General features: G+C 42.9%; 2 protein-coding genes across 2 annotated transcripts; one reads left to right on the top strand and one right to left on the bottom strand. All coding sequences in view use genetic code 11, as the record gives it.

Moving 5' to 3' along the window:
• Nucleotides 1–290: 290 nt before the first annotated feature.
• Nucleotides 291–12190, bottom strand: EGR_10576 (hypothetical protein; the record flags this gene model as incomplete). The annotated part of the gene is made up of 14 exons (XM_024499825.1): nucleotides 291–395; nucleotides 563–895; nucleotides 977–1102; nucleotides 1187–1399; nucleotides 1477–1596; nucleotides 1650–1870; nucleotides 2202–2295; nucleotides 6832–7122; nucleotides 7312–7802; nucleotides 7905–8091; nucleotides 8404–8585; nucleotides 9286–9581; nucleotides 10761–10932; nucleotides 12109–12190. The coding sequence occupies 14 exons, from the start codon at nucleotides 12188–12190 to the stop codon at nucleotides 291–293; spliced, it is 2913 nt and encodes a 970-aa protein (XP_024345759.1).
• A 41-nt stretch (nucleotides 12191–12231) lies between these two features.
• EGR_10575 (Protein disulfide-isomerase TMX3) lies at nucleotides 12232–16182 on the top strand (the record flags this gene model as incomplete). The annotated part of the gene is made up of 10 exons (XM_024499824.1): nucleotides 12232–12419; nucleotides 13374–13419; nucleotides 13457–13626; nucleotides 13707–13787; nucleotides 13834–13942; nucleotides 13981–14116; nucleotides 14189–14342; nucleotides 14411–14467; nucleotides 15251–15458; nucleotides 15898–16182. 10 exons carry the CDS (start codon nucleotides 12232–12234, stop codon nucleotides 16180–16182), a joined length of 1434 nt encoding a protein of 477 aa, XP_024345758.1.
• Nucleotides 16183–16241: the final 59 nt, after the last annotated feature.

Raw genomic sequence — 16241 nt, 5'->3', positions numbered from 1 at the left:
TTAAATTACCACGTCTGAATCGAGGGTGTTTCATCAGGACAAGTCTGTAGATTATCCTTTTAATTACAGCTGATACCTCCAAAATGAAAGTGAATAGCGGAGGAGGAAGAAATTTAATGAGCAGAAATGTTACAAAGAAGGAGGGCCTCCTTTTGGGTGTAACAACACAAAAATAAGGCAGTAATTCTCAGAGTGAGAATTTATGCTAAAAGTGCAGACGAAGTGGGAAAGAGGGCTTTTCGGGACATCAGGATTTAAGGCTGATTTGCCATAGGCCAAATAACTCGCTGTTATGCTGATGCCAAGATAATTCTGTCTAAATGGGTGAAATTGCGCAATTTTGGATCCATTGCAATGTAGTTATATTCCGGTCTCATGTACTTGTTGAAAACAACCTATGGTCATCAAAGAATAAACATGAAGAAAGCTTGCAAGGAATCTAAGCTAATGTCATAAAAGTAAATCCTATCAAAAGCAATTGCGTAAAATGTGGTTTTAGATTTTTAAACAAGTTAATTTGAATATTTAGTTTGCTTTTACTTTACTAATTGTGTTAACATACCGAGTTTGGTGAACCCGAATGACATCGCTGATAAAATTTAACTCCATATTTTTGGGCCAGCATTAGAGCATCCAGGTAGATGCCGGAAACACGTCGAAGTATTGCGGTGTCGTGGTGACTCGTAAATTTCACTAGTGCTTCAGGCCATAGAGGAATGTTGCGATATTGACAGCTTTTCCCACCACCCTGTTTATCATCCGAGCAATCACATTTTCTCTTCAAAATATAACGAATGAGGTAGAGAACTGAAGCGCATCGCAGGGTGGCAGAATAGTGACACAGTCGCTCGTCCTGAAGGCCCAAATCGAAGATGTAATTGCAGGCCTTTCTAGTCTGAAGAGAGGAAGGGAATGATTTTTAAATGACTCGAAGGTCATACTGGTGAACATACCCCAGTAAATAAAGGGGAAGTACCCATTTTATCATATCATAAGTGAAGTCAAGGAGGCCAAAAATAAAGACGTCGAGAAATTGGTGTGGAATTGGAAAATTAGCTCTACTTCCAATCCATGACCTCATTGATGCTACCATCGTTCTTATCTAAAAGTAATTGCATTGAAGGCTAAAATTAATGGCATTTAGTGAACCAGTTTACGAAGCTGAGTAGAAAATGTTGGCACTAACCTGTTGCGGTGCCATTTCATTAAGAGTAATTTCACACAGCTTACAAAAATCAACTTCAAAAATAGGTTTCCATTGCAAAGTGGCCATAATGAGTGCAGCCATGGCTAATGTCTGGTAGTCTTGGCACGCAATGGGCTGAAGTTGGGTGCACAGATCCATTAGCCCCACAGCTGTGTGCAAGGCCCTCGTTGGAATCCCCATCCACTGATGCATCTTAAGGCAATAACCTCAAAGATGTTAAATTAGTGTAAATCACAATATCGACACAGTAATTTTTATTGCCCTCATACATGTATCATCCATTGGACAACGTAGGGACGAAAGTCTGTCGGTATTCCGAATTCAACGGTGGGAAGATTATTGAATGGTTGCACATAATCGGAATCTAGCTTCAACTCCAAATCCATAACCTAAAGATTTAGGGTTGATTTTGTGGTAACAGAGGAAGAACTAGCAATTTTACCCCCAAAAAATTGCATAGATCATGTTCCCTAATTGTTGGAGGATATGGAGAAGACAAAATGGAGGTGGAAATTGCCTCACTAGTTCGATCTGGCCTAAGTCGTATCGCGATAACTTTGTCAATAATTCCCCGAACAGATTCGGGTATTTGTTCAAGAAGCCTTTCTGAAGGGCATTTTTTAACATCATCATCATCAGCATCTGATGCTTGTATAAAGAGATCTAACAATGGAAAAAAACGAAATGTGCAAATGTGATCGCATCCAGTGATACAAGTCGTATTTCAATAGTTATCAAGGAAAGTGAATAATCCATTTCATTGACTTAAGTAGTACTGAGGTAATCGGCAATTTACCATTTACGAAGGCAGATTTACTGATTTATGACCGTAAAAATAGGTATTAATATAGACACTTGCCTGTTTGAATGATGATAAATTCAAATAACTGAAGGAATAAAAGGTAAAGAATAAAACAAAGATGGTTGGAATAAAAGCGACATTGAAGGGGATATTAGTAAAGGTATGGATTTTGTCCACCCACTTATCAGAGACATCGTGAGCAGTTGGGAAAGTCGGCGGGTTCTATCTCGATCAGGCTGAAGGAAACCCAGTTAATTCGGACTACCAGGTCTACTTCAATGCGCAACTAGGCGGACAGACGATTTAATTAATTAATCAATAAATTAAACCACGTTTGATCGTTAATTGGTAAATTGATTAAGGTGAGCATAATTAGGCGCGGGAACAGCTCAGTGGGTGGTGGCATTCCATTGCGTCAGTTAATTCCCGGTTTTGATAAAGGGGTCATCGAGGTGCTCCACCATTGTACCTTTGACCCATGGACCATGTCGGCAGCCCCAAGCCCTTCTGCAAGCTAACAATACACATTCTGCAGGAGTATTACGCCACCCTTTTTCTTTAAGGAAGTCTAGAGGCGCTAAATTATGTCTGCCTCGTTTTGCTTCCCATCATGGCGTTTTAACCCTTTTTGCAGAACAGGCACCCCTGTGCGTCACCGAGTGGCGGGGTAACAGTGACGCCCGTCAGGAGGAGCGTTGTGTCGTGGAAACTTTCCAGCACCACTTCTCTCTAGCGCATTCATGTCTATTATGTGGCCATTCGGATGGTAAGAAGTAAACTTTCACCTCCGATAAAAGTCAGGTTCATGTCATGTCAGACATGCACTCAGCTAGGGAGTAAGTTATATAACACGCATCAAAAACCTTTGTATATTAATAGAGTGGTCATATTTATGCTAAAGTTCTAGTTCATTATATCAGGGTAGAAACTGGCGAAGGGACACCAGACGATTGCAATGATTTATTAGTATAAGGTAATTATACTCATATGCAGCAGGAAATCATGTGTCTCGAATAATTTTTCTCCTCCAGCACTTGATTATACAGTTATCCCTATGTCGAAGATGATGAATGAGCAAGTGTTATGAAGAAAGTTGTGCCTTTGCCCATTATTAAACGGCACGAAATGAAGTATGAACCAGTGATTTTATTTTAAAGTAGCTGCGTTAAATTAGATGCCCTCAAGAGGAAACTCGATCATCTTCGTTTTGGTTTTGCGGGCATTGAATCCTCCGCCTCTGTACTTCCTCTGGGCGGCATGGCCTCCGTGGCATGGCAGAAGCCCCCTTTCCTCTAAGCCCTTCAGTAGGTTGGCAGTATATTTTCGGTAATATTGTTATGATTTCTTTCGTCTTCAGGCGAAAAATCGGGACGCTAAAAAAACAACCAAACGCCTCGAATCAATTAGAAAGATCCGTTAAACAGCTATCGCATCATGAAAGCGAATAAGTTGAATGTGTGGCAGAGTTGTGACTGGTTCGTTCGAACTTGATTACGACGAATCCGTAACCGACTCCGGTGTGGTAGAGATGGTTCCAGCAAACCAAATTGCTATAAACTGTGAGCTGAGTGTTGACAGATGGATTAACGATTCCCTATAAGACCCTCCAGTGTCCTCTTTGTAATGGTTATCTACATAATGGTAGATAACTGACGCTTTTAAAATCGGATCTGTCTTTTCAAATGAAGGAGTGTAGATCTGTTATGGAGAGGAGGTTCCAAACAGAGTGATCAGGTGACAAACCCCTTGATATGGGTGCCCTTATTTGCCAACAGGTATATTAACAAGTCGTGGGGGTACAGCATATCCTTACGCGATCGCTGACTGAATTTTCGTGTGTGTTATTTATTTGTTATTTGCATAGTCCCGGGCCTATAGTTCTTAGTAGCTGGCTTAAAGTTCATCCCCACCTAATGTAAATAAATCAGGAGGAAGTTAACACAAGAGCGACGTATAGGAGTGTTTGAGATTCAGACACACAAAAGAAAACACATGGAGAACGGAAAAGTGAGCAATATCTGGGTCCACTCAATGAAAGGTGCAGGCGGCTATAGAGGGAGCAGAGACCCGCAGCAAATGAAAAGGATTAGGTGTAAATGAATTGGTCGTTTGGCTTCAGTGTATTTTACCTGGCTCTAGCGTTATTAGGCCCTCGAGATATTTGATAAGTGCTTTCCCACCCGACGCTTTCCATCACAGTCCCCCAACCGGTCTTAAGCGCTTGGCACCAGACCAAAACCAACTGAGTGAAATAGTTTTTGTGACCGACATTTGGATAGGACGTCCTAAAGGTTGGTGCATTAGAATAAGCGAGGTTATAATTTGTCAAATTGTCTAAGGCGACTGTCACCGTCATGGTCAGGGAATAGAAGGCGAATTTACTTCAACAGAGATCATTTAGCGGCCACCTAACCTACGGCTTTGTGTACAAATTTTCCGGTAATCCGATGTCTGCAAATTTTTTAAACCTTTGTCTTTAAAAAGAGAACACTTAGAAGACGCAGACTCCGGGGAAAGATAAAATCCATCTACAACGAGACAGCCTTTGGACTTCTACACCAATACCGCCTCAGCGCTTTGAAGACGGAAATAGCAGGAAGATCCAGACTTTTATATCTTCACATTATTCATAGAAAAAAATTAATCAAGATCATTTTTGAAGACGGCAACACATCTGCTGAGTCTCCAATAAATACTTACGCCTTCACATTTCAAGCACAAAACTGTATAACTCAAAGTGTGCACAACGAATTGTGAAGCACGCAGCAGACTTTCGAAGGAAAAATGCGGATGAAATTACACTCAAATTCCTAACAAGTAGGAGATCCACGCAGACCAGTTCCATCCTCTTCGCCAGTGCAGGTTGTGCAACTTTCCGGTGTGGAGACTTCTCGGAAATTGTCATCGGTAATCAAAATCGCGATTGACCCGACGTGAGATGGCGTATCATTGGTACCAGCGAAGTGCGCTCAACTTAAAGAAAACTCCTTGCCATTTTGGGAGTTAAAACGGCGCCAACTCCTATTGTTTTCCATAATATTCCACTCTAACAGTGTGGACAATTGTTAGCAATGACGAAATAGGATAAAAGATTCTCAATTTGATTAAGAAAAGTCACAAAATTCCATGGAATAGCCTATGATGGTTGAAAATAATTTGGAATATTTTAGAATGCCGGGTGCAAAACACAAGAACTAATATTAATTGATAGCAGAAACTTGGCATAAGAAGCACTAATTGTACAGGTCCGACATTTGAAACGGAAAATGATCGTTTTAATGAACTGCGCCGGCAGATAACGGGGGCTGCCATAGAAACCAACTTACAACCCACCAATTTGAACCTTCGTTTGTTGCGGAAGTGAAGTCGCACTAGCATACATTACCGAAAACAATTTTTGAACATCTTTTAAACTACCAGCAGCGTTTAGTATGCAAGAATTTTAGCGCGATGTGTTAAACAATCGTCTTGCGACCCGCTTCCTCGACAAGGGCAGAGAGGAAGGGTTAAGCAACCACGGGTCTACCGAGATCAATTACCTAAAGTGACCCTTTTGAAAAATAGAAAGAGAGTAAGGGTAGTGGATCAAAGGCTTAATTATTAATGAATGCTGAGTGGGAAGAGGGGTCACTTTAACTGTCGTGTGACGACTCAAAAGCACAGAATGGTTCACATAAGTTAAATGCGTAGCGGAAAAGCAAATGAATCAGCGGTTGATTTGGAGCAGAAGTGGACTTTGTTGCCGCTTTTTATGCTGTTGCATGTACGGTTAGCCTGGATGAAACTAGATTATCAATAGGTAGAATTCAGGACAACGTGGAGGCCCTATGTGGGTGCACGGGCCTGATGGCTGGAGGGGAGACACCACCGGGGGCTGAGTCAGAGTCTACGCCTCAGTTCAGGTCACTCAACCGGCTTAGTCATGTGACCATTACTATGCTTTAAGGAGTAGGCGAGCGGTTTTCAGAATGTGCAAGATTTACCTCCAAAAAGAGAGGAGTCCTAGAAAGTCGAACAGGACCGTTTTTTCCCGGAATTTCTGCCACCTTCAGAGGCTTTGTTGCATTGACATTAATTCATGTTGACATACTTGACTGAATTTGCCCAACTTCAAGGCCGTGACAATCAAGCCATGTAATTTCGCACCACACACCGGAGAAAGGAAAAATAGGCACAATTTCGGGTATCCTCTTCCTGGATAAATTTGACGACACTTCTTACGTGGATATGCTGCACTAAATACTTTGAATTCTCATAGATGGAACAGTTGAATGCACTACCGCAGATCTTGAATAATTCCTGGAACCACTCAGGGTAAATTGTCACTTCCCACCCTGCGTTGTGAACTGGTAGCATTTTAAAGCCGGACAGAAGCCGTACCGCGAGGCATGGATTAAAGCTTTTGAGTTCGGGATCCTCTGACCCTCTGTGCCCCCCACCCCAAATTTCATCAGCGTATCTATTTTCGAGGGAATGCCATGCTAGGAACGCAAATTACCCACATATGAATGAGAAAGGGAAGAGTGATAAACTTTTGGCAGGATGGGACGACTGAGGTCGAGCACTGCTACCCGAAGCAAGCTGGCGAAACACTGACACAGATGATCGTGATAGAGATCCAACTCGAAGGTGAAATTGCAGATTTCCCCAACCTTCGTCCACACATTCAAAATAAAAGTAAGAATGTATTTCACATTTATTACACATTAGAGTGTGCGAAGTAGGCAGGAGACGAAAGACTTAGAAAGGTGGGAAGGGAGATGATGAGAAAATGCAGCCAAAATTTGCCGATGCCATTGTCTCAAAATCGACCAATGTCTACACCAGGCACATCACCCTCCACGCCGACATCGAAGCGGTCATGCTGATTTGGGCACAGACGCTCTAAAGAGCTTTGAACCGAGAAATACGTCTCTCCCCCTCCCTCTCCACTCTTTCCAGAAGCTGAAAGCCTTGTGAGATGATCCATTATCCTCACTTCCCCCTCTTCATTAGCACTGGCATCCGCGTCGTAAGCTCCGTCTTCCATATCTGCATTCAACGCTTTCTCCTCCTCCAACTCCTCCGTACCTGAAGAGCGCCTCGTCCTGGACATGGATGCATTCAGTGCTGCCTGGTGGTAGGTGATGAGGTAACTCCCTCGTGTAAGTCCGCCTCCCCTCCATCTGCGTCCCCTTCTATCACCCCTTCTTCCGCCCCTCCGGCATATCTCTCGATTTGCCAACAACACGACTCCAAAGAGGATAGCAAGGAAGGCGACTAATACTAGTGCCACCACTGGCAGTGCGTTCCAACTATCCACCTGGTCCGTGCTTGTCCGCACAGAAGTGGGAGAAGGTGCACCGCCGCAGCCACGAAGGCAGGCGTCCAGAGCGCCGTAATATAGGTGCCGCATTGTGCATAGATGACGGCAGTGTCTGAATGAATGAAGTTCTGGACACGGACCAGAGGAATGCTCGAGCCCTCCCAACTCATGGTTCCAGTAGGCGCACCACAGGGTGCGGTTAACTTTCAGACGAGTCAGTAAATTCTCCAGACTTCGAGCTGAGAGATCGGGAATGTTGTAGGCCTTGGTAGCACTATATTCAAGACTCCATGGGGCTTTGGTGTCGGGGCTAGTGCTGGAGAGGTCAGTGTAGAACTGGTAGAAGTCATGTAGATGGATAGAGGTTGATGTGATGGAGTAGTTGAAAACACGAACGCGTGGGTTGAAGGCACCCAAGTTCGTGAAATTCATTGGACTGATGGAAGGCATGTTAAATAGAGGTATCAGGGGAACGAACTTTGCTCCTTCTGTAGAAAAGAAAACAAGGTCAAAAGGGTCTTTGAAGAACAATAAAAACTGTGAAAGCAGCGATGATTCAATTTGAAATAAAGAATGGATTCGAGGCATACCCTCAGAAATGGAGGAAATGAAACGAAAGGAGTCCGTGTGCTGATGACCGAAAAGGCCAAAAGCGACCACATCGACGAATTCGGTGAAGATTTGGAGGAGACGCTGGTTGTAGATCTCGTAGAGGTGATGAAATTCCACGGGTGAATTCTCGGGTGCTCCCAGGGGAAAGTGCATTATGATTATGGCCTGTGATTTGAGGGATAGGAAGACAGCAAGCGACCATTACTACTTCTGCGTTGTGAGTAGATAAAGTGTCCATTTAGACAGTACAAAAATCGCGCAGTACCGCGTCATTCAGCCTACTCACTCACATTTCATCGCAATCAGGTAATCAAAAACCCGACTTAGAGATAAGAGAGTTACTCCTAATCATAAAAAATCTTGTCTACCACGTTTCAGCAGCGTTTTGCGTTGCGAAATCTCGCGATCTGGGGGGTTACACCTGTTTTTAAAAGCAGTAAGCACTGGGTTTAAATGACCATTCAAAGGAGTACCCACCTTTTGCCTCTCACGACGGGCAGATTGAAGCTGCTTGGTGAGCCATTGGAACTGGCCGAGGGGATCGGGAATGCTGGAATTGCTTCGTCTGTTTCGGGGAGTATAGAAGAGTCCGTTAAGGGAAATGATGCGTAGCGCTTTTCCCGTTTCACCGACTCGAAGACGAAGGGAGTAGAAACACCCTAAAATCCATAAGAGGGGCTCACAGAGAGCGAGAGAAAAGAAATAAGCTCTACTGGAATGATGCAAATAGTAAGACACTTGGAAGTAGTTTTCTACTTTACTAACTTCCATAAATTCACATTCTTTAACAAAATTGCCACAAAATCCAACGGGTCCACAAGCGCCACACGTTTTCAGTTTTGCCAGTATTTTGCAACGTGGCGGATCATTTGCTTGTTTCCAAAACAAAATTAGGAGGACTAAGGAATTACTTTTCGCTTTTAATTCCTGTAAAGCAAGATGAGACAACAAGAACGTGGAGCGAAACCCGTGTAAGCTGTCCGTAAGGTCATGGTGGTTGATAAAGTCCGTCGCAGCATGCACGTAAATAAACCCAAAAATTTGTACCTATTTTCCGAAGAACCCGGGAAGTTTATTTTAAGGAAAAACCGTAACAATTCCATCAAAAAAGAAAGCTCATTACTATTACAGGCTGTGAAGAGCACGCAGCTCCAGTAAAAAGGTAAATCGCAATTTATCCCGTCGCCGATTGTTACCATCGGTACAATGAATGCACGGACGGATTCAGAATAGGCGAATGGTCGGGACCAAAGCGGGCGGATGGATAAACAAAACCAAGGTGGATTGATAAATGAATGTTTGAATCAGAGAGGTCGAGGCGGATAGATTAAAGGTATGTAGGGTTGATAGACTACTAACCATCGTTAAATCCATCCACGTCGGCGTCGGAGGCATTCGCAATCCAATCGCCCCAAAGCGTCGAACTTGAACCAAGGCGGGTGCACCACCGCCGTCGGTCCGCGTCGTCCATCTCAACGGACATATCGTTGTCTGGAAAGACGTCATGATTGCCCAAGGTGACGATTACCGGAATGCTGCTACGTGGCTGTTGCTTCGAGCGCTCCGATGGAAAAACAGCCTTCAGAGCTGAAGCTACCGTCTCCATAGTGCGTTCAAAGTCATGTTGCGTAATGTTGCCATGGCTGACGGAGTCTCTAAACAAGTCAATCAGCACGCATAGATCAGTGTTCGGACATGAAAGCATTCTATTTAAAGCGCTGCCAAGATCTTAAGTGACCCCAAGTAGAGCAGCTTTAGCCCTAAACCATACATACAATAGATGTTCAGATGAAAAAACAGAAACCGATCTTCCATCTATTCAACTTCTTTCACACCTTTCCGCATTCACAGCTGCTTTCATCACACTACGAAACTCGATGTCATCCGCGTCAAATGTGGGTCGTTTTTAGGGTTACAATCGCCAGTCAATCAATCCGTTAGTCGAGGTGCCACATGTGGAATGACATTACCTTTGCAGAAAAATAGAACGCTGTTTAAACCAGCATACCTTCAAAATACTAGCTGTACCACTAATATAGGGAATGGCAACACAGAAAACCGAGTTCAGTTATTCATAAGCACCGGCGTGCTGCAAGTAACTACCACCATGTGAAGGGAATTGGCATTATGCACCCTTCACAAGCAAAGCTAGCAACAAAGAGTGCGTATATGCGTGAAGGCGCATGTATTCGCAAGTACACAGCAAGCGTGGTTGTAAAAATAGCACGAGAAAGGCTTTTCTTCCCTCAAGTAAAGGGCGTGCATTCGAAGTAGTCTTCAAGTTTGATTTGTATAACCGAACAAACATAAGAGTGAAACCAAGGTAATGAAATGATATGGTACAGCCAACACCTGGAAAATCAGACAGGGAACCATGAAATAATCACAGGACTTGTGCAACGAACAAATCTGACCAGTAGTGTGGGAGCTGAGCACTACTACACTCCCTCAAAAAGACTCCGAAGGACGCCCAAAATGACTTTGGAGTGGCGAACAGAAAGTATTAGGGCATGATTGGACTGTGTGGGGAACTTAGCCAGATTGTAATTACAGCTAACCCCTGTGGGAAATGTCGCCTTTTTGCTTGCATCAATCAGGACTTATCCCCAAATAACTCGGATGCAAAAACTCCACATTTTTCCGATTATATATAAATGGCATTACAAACACCTGCCATTTAGCTAACCACCAAGCAAACTGTTAATTTGAGACAAAGGTCAAACTTCCGACCAAGTAGCAGTGAGATTATGATAATAAGAAACAAATCCTGCACTTAAGATGATCGAACTTATCAGGTTACACTTCGTACAAGCATCCAATTGCCAAGTACTGACCCGGAGAAGACAACAAAGTCCGGTGTTGAGCTAAGCACTTGACGAGTGGCGTTTAGCGCTGAAAGCCACAAGCTGAGTGGCGAGTCGCAATTTGGGTCACCCAATGGTCCCTGACAGGCGTGTTTCTCGTAGTTCAAGTCCACATGGACGTCTGTGAGCTGCCAGAACAGACCTGTCAGTAAAAGAGTTGTGGTTAGAATAAATAAAAGTGCAAACCCCCCAAAATCGCCTCCGACTCGAGCTTTACCCAAAACTGCTTTATCGAATAGGCACAAGGTGAGCGTTTTGCTGAATCCCAGATCAAATATGAACAATTACTATTTGTGGGAAGTTATTGCCGATTATTCCTCAATTTCAAACAAAGGCTAACGCAGTTGTCAGTGGTGAGGATACAATGACTACAAGTACTACATCAAAATGTCAAAAAGCGTTCAAAGCAAACATGGTGTTGAAAAATAACCCAGTTTCTAAGAATTTCTCAGTGAACATCGCTTTAGAAATATTTTACCATTTTATATGCTCATTGCTAGTTTTTCCACGCCTTATTTTTGTCAAGGAGTGAGACAGAAGAATTGCTACTAGAAACGGAGGTAGGTAAGCCGTGCGAAACTGTTGACAGAGGGTAACATGAGTAACACTACTAGTATTAGCGCTGAAATTACGTAACTAAACTTGCCTTACTGAATTACTTGATGAATCTGTAACAAGGAAAACACAGCTATGTACTTCAGGCAAAAGATTTCAAACCTCGGGCTCTTCAAGGCAATTGCGTAATCAGTTCGGTCGTGCACGGGAAATCTAAAGTAAATTGCAACTGTACTGAACGAGTGTACGGGTGTAGTGACCTTAGGCCCAGTAGTTAGTCGACCTGTCAAAACACGCAAAGCACCCTGCCACTAAGCTAAATGGGCAATTCTTCGAAGGCCGAGAGTGAAATGAGGGGATTGCCAGTATGTGAGACAACTAAAGGATATGACAAGTGATTTCGTCCAATGTCAAAACTATTTGCTGTTTTTAGTGATCTAGGGATTGAAACTTGGGCAATCATGTAATTAAAACCAAAAAGGCGCAGGAGGGAATGTGGGAGAACTCAAGAGTAGATTACCCGCAGGAGTTTAAAAATAGAAGGCTGAGCGATAATAACACGCGCCTCATCTAGGAAATTTTAAAATATACAACCAGGCGACGGAATCTGGAAATCTTCAAAACAATTCAAAGTGTGTAACGACTTAGTCAAACGTAGGGACAAAATTGTCTAAGTTAGGCCAAACCATTACTAGTTCGAAAATATGGGGAGGCAAAACGCCACCAAGTAATAAACAAAAGGCATAATTAAGTGGGAACAGACCGGTATGAATATTATCGTCCGCCAATCCGAGGGGTAAGTAGCAGAGAAAAATAAGCAAACCGTGAGTGATGCCAGGCTCCATTTACAAGTGTCTTGTGAGTAAACTAGCAAAGGTTAAAAGAAATGACTCAAAAATGCGGAAAGGTTAGTTTGCAGGGTGGCATATGTCTGATTGGTCCAAGTGAAAAGTCGCATGCGGTGCGAGCTAATACAGTTGAAACTAAACTTAGCAAAAATTTAACCATCTTATTTCGTGCGAGTGATTTACCAGCTGAATCAAAACGCGAGATGCTGGACGAGATAAATATATAGTTTCTTAAACAACAACAAAGTGTACAAAAGTTATGGGTACCATGTAATGTTTTATTTTAAAACAAGCGTTTTTATGTTGTTCATGAGTCAAGAAACGTTAAAAGCCAATTTCTCTGCATTATAGGTATAACCACAGACTGCTAAATGCTGCTGCTATCTAAAAATATTTTGTGACAAAAAGGTATGACATAGCAGAAAAATTAAGTTAGAATTGATTACCGGAATTGCGCGTATTTTCATGCACTTCTTTGCCATAGAAAAGATATACTTGGCCACTTTAAGGTTTTCTTTTTAAAGTGTCTCATAACCGGGTTCCTTACAAATATTTTTTTCAAACAATTAACTTTTCTGGATTTTGTTTGTAACCAATGCTTTGTGCTCACAGTCCTTGAGTCGCTAGTTGAACTTGTCGTTCTTTTGCTATTTTACTTTTGATCCTTCTTCAAAGTTATTTGTAGTGTTCTCTTTCAGGTCTCTTACTATTGAGGCCTCGCCTCTTTTTTATTCATGTACTCGTGTTCTGCACTTGCGTTTGGTTAAATCCATTGCTACTTAAATTAATTTCTGATTAAGTGTTCTATGATGTGTCATAACTTTTTCATAGAGCCTTATTAACGTATTTGATAAACTTTGCTTCTAAATTTTACGCTTTTGTGCATGACCTACTTCGCAACTGAGTAATGATATAAATCTTCAGACAAATTCTACGTAATTACACCTACGTTTCGTCCCACTCATTGCTTTTAAGCATTCTTTGCGTATCTCTTTAGATGCGTTTTTACTGCTTTCTTGCTCTCTTAATAGCCATCTCTTTCAACAGAGGTAATGCCTCAATTCCATTTAATACTTTGACTCTAAAGTAAGGGTTTATGCTGACCAAGGGTCTGTGGTTGAACTCGACTCACAGTAAGTCGTCCCCCTTCATGCGCCTTCCCTAACTTACATCTCTTTAGTTCCTTCACCAAAGTCATTTCTTCTCCGGGAGGAGCTCTCGTGAAGGTAACCAGCATCATTGCTACCTCTATTCAATGAATAGTTTTACGCTCCGTGGTGTGGCTACTGCCGCCAATTTGAAGGGCCCTACTCGGAGGCGGCACACGCGCTATCTAAAGCCACTCCAAACCTTATTGTCGCAAGGATCGATGGCACTCGATTCCCCGCCGAAACTTCTTTCTCTGGCGTCAAGGGATACCCCACAGTCCTTCTGTAAATCAATTTGTGTACCTATCCACATTTCTTTTCTCTCGCTTGTTCGATTAATCACCAAGCGCTTCTGTCTTTCTTAGCTTCAAGGGCAATAAATCCTATGCATTCAGTGGTGAGCGTTCGGTCAAAGGTATTATTTCATTCGTGGAAAGCGTTATTGGGTAGGTTGTGGAATGGATTTCGTGATTTCGTTTTACTAACTTGAAGACCTCCTGTTGAACCGCTGGCAGATGAACGAGCATTGGAAAGGAAGGTGGAGGAACTCTTTGATGATGTCTTTTTCCTTCATCACGGGGGTAGATCTAGCGATTTGTGGGTATGTTTACTACTCTTTCATCATTTCTCATCGCCTAGAGTGCATTCAATGCTACGGCTGAAGAATATCGACTTCAGTTGCTTTTCTATCATCTCGATGAGGAAGCTCCAAATCATTCTGGGGAGGTTTTAGTTTACAAGGATGGGGACAGAAGACGCTTTCAACCACAGGAAGGTGGATGGCAATGGCACTGCGGACCTCCTCTTCTATACTCTAAAATAACCACTTCGTTTTTGGAAATTTTAGGTGATCTGGTGTCGCAATTAAGAAGCTTCATTGAGGAAAACCGTCAGCCGGCTTTTGGTCATCTTACTGCCCATGATCTCAGTCAGATGACAGGCGATCTCACTTCGATAGTCTGCGTCTTCTTAGTCGATTACATTTCAGATTCCATGAAAGCGTAGGTTTATTTAGTGATTGGGAGGAGGATTTTTATTGTTAATTTATTCATACATTTCTTTATTTTAGTTTCAAATACATCGGGAGAGATCTTGCTTTCAAAAACTCAGGGGACTCGTCAACTGTGTAAGTAGGTTTTAAGGTTGGAAAACATTATTAATTTGCATACTTTGGTTATGACTGGACCGTCAGTTATGAGCATTACCTCAAGAGCTTAACTTTAATAATTTGTACGACGGAGTCACATTTTAGGTCTAGTTAACATTAGTTGCGGTTAAATCCGCAGTTGGTGGCCCTACATATCTTTCAGTGCGGGTAAAATTACCTTGAAGATGAGATGCTACAGTCTACTTCTAACCTCGCCTCTAAATCACATTGGTTTCCCATTGGTGGATTTACAGTTTAGCTTCTTTGACAGAGTGTTGCTTAGAGTTCTCAGGCCTTGGTGATTTTATGAGCTCACATTTCCCATTGAATGAATGGTTGCTGTGGGCTGGGAATGGAACCACCTCGATTGCGGTCTCTACTAACTGTCAGTCATTTAAACGTTTAAGTGAGTTTTTCGCTACAGTGCCGTACCGTGCTTGAATTCCTCTTTTAATACGGAAATCGGCAGTTTTGGGCTTTCTGCCTTCGGTGAATTAAAATAATGTTCATCACTTATTGGTGGGTGTAGGCAATCATTGCAACCATTGTCAATTATCCTGGTTAACCGCATCAGGTTGTACTGGCGACTGTGGCACTGCTGTGATAGCATGAGTTTGTGTGAATGTGAAGTTTGACTTGAGTACCTATCGTTAATAAAAATGAATAAGGCAACAAACTAGAAACCAACACACCTCACCTTGTATCATAGAGCTGGTTAAATACTGAATAATTCTGATTGCATACCATCTTCACGCTTATCAGTCACTTCAAATTTGCGTGGTCAGTGGATACCCGCGGCCTTAGCAGTTTGGCCATGACGAGTTTGGAACCACCCAACCTCCTACTCTACTATCCGTTCAATCAGACCTTCATGCTGCATCCACTGTACTCCACCCCTGAGGCTATTTCTGCCCTCGATAAGCAACAAATTGTGACCTTCTTGGCAGATGGGGTCAACGGGAAACTTCCGGTAAGTTTTTTTGTCTCTCTGACAAATCTAAATATTCGCTGTCACAACAAGAAAGTTGGTGCTTCAATGGACATGGAATTTTTAGAGGAGTGGAGGAGATGGGAGGCTATAGGTACTGCCAGAAAGCCATGCCACTAAGGGGATACGAGAAGTCACACCTTGTAGCTGGTTGAGTTTCAAGATGACCTTTGAATTTTTGCGACGGAAAGATTTGTAAGTGCCACCCTAGGGCAGTCTACCTCACAATATCATTTGTGCTGCGATGCTGACCCCCTGAGCTACTCTTTTTTGCTGATCCGAGCAAGTCGAATGCACTCGGGGTGGGGCTTGAGTTGTAAGGAGAGCATGTCAGTACCTCTCAAGCAAATGCTTTGCTGCAGTGCCCTTGGAATCGAGTTCGATACCCTTGTTAACAGGAAACGGCTATCTTGATTAACAGTGCACCGCCTGGCCCTTGGCATGCGGATCAGCTGTGGGTGATGGGACCAACATCCCACAGTGTCAGTCCTTATCTGCTAAAAGTCCTAGTTTTGCTGGGAAGTTCCATATTTTAGTCCCAGACGATGTAGTTCGAGACTTTTTTCGAAATATCAAAGGATTAGGGTGTCGTAACCGAGTAAATTTATGCTACATCGAACTGGACGCATTTTTGGACACCCAAGCGGCCAGTCCACTGCGGTGGGTGGATGCCCAATGTCGCAGTCAGGTGAACAAAGGCGACTGAGATTGAACCTTCTCGTTCGGAGTAAACAACCCTCCTTCAAGTTCTATTTAGTTATCATT

This window comes from Echinococcus granulosus (assembly GCF_000524195.1).
Source record: "Echinococcus granulosus chromosome Unknown EG_S00236, whole genome shotgun sequence".
In the NCBI taxonomy this organism is placed as follows: Eukaryota; Metazoa; Platyhelminthes; class Cestoda; order Cyclophyllidea; family Taeniidae; genus Echinococcus; species Echinococcus granulosus.
This window is presented reverse-complemented; position numbering and strand designations above follow the sequence as displayed.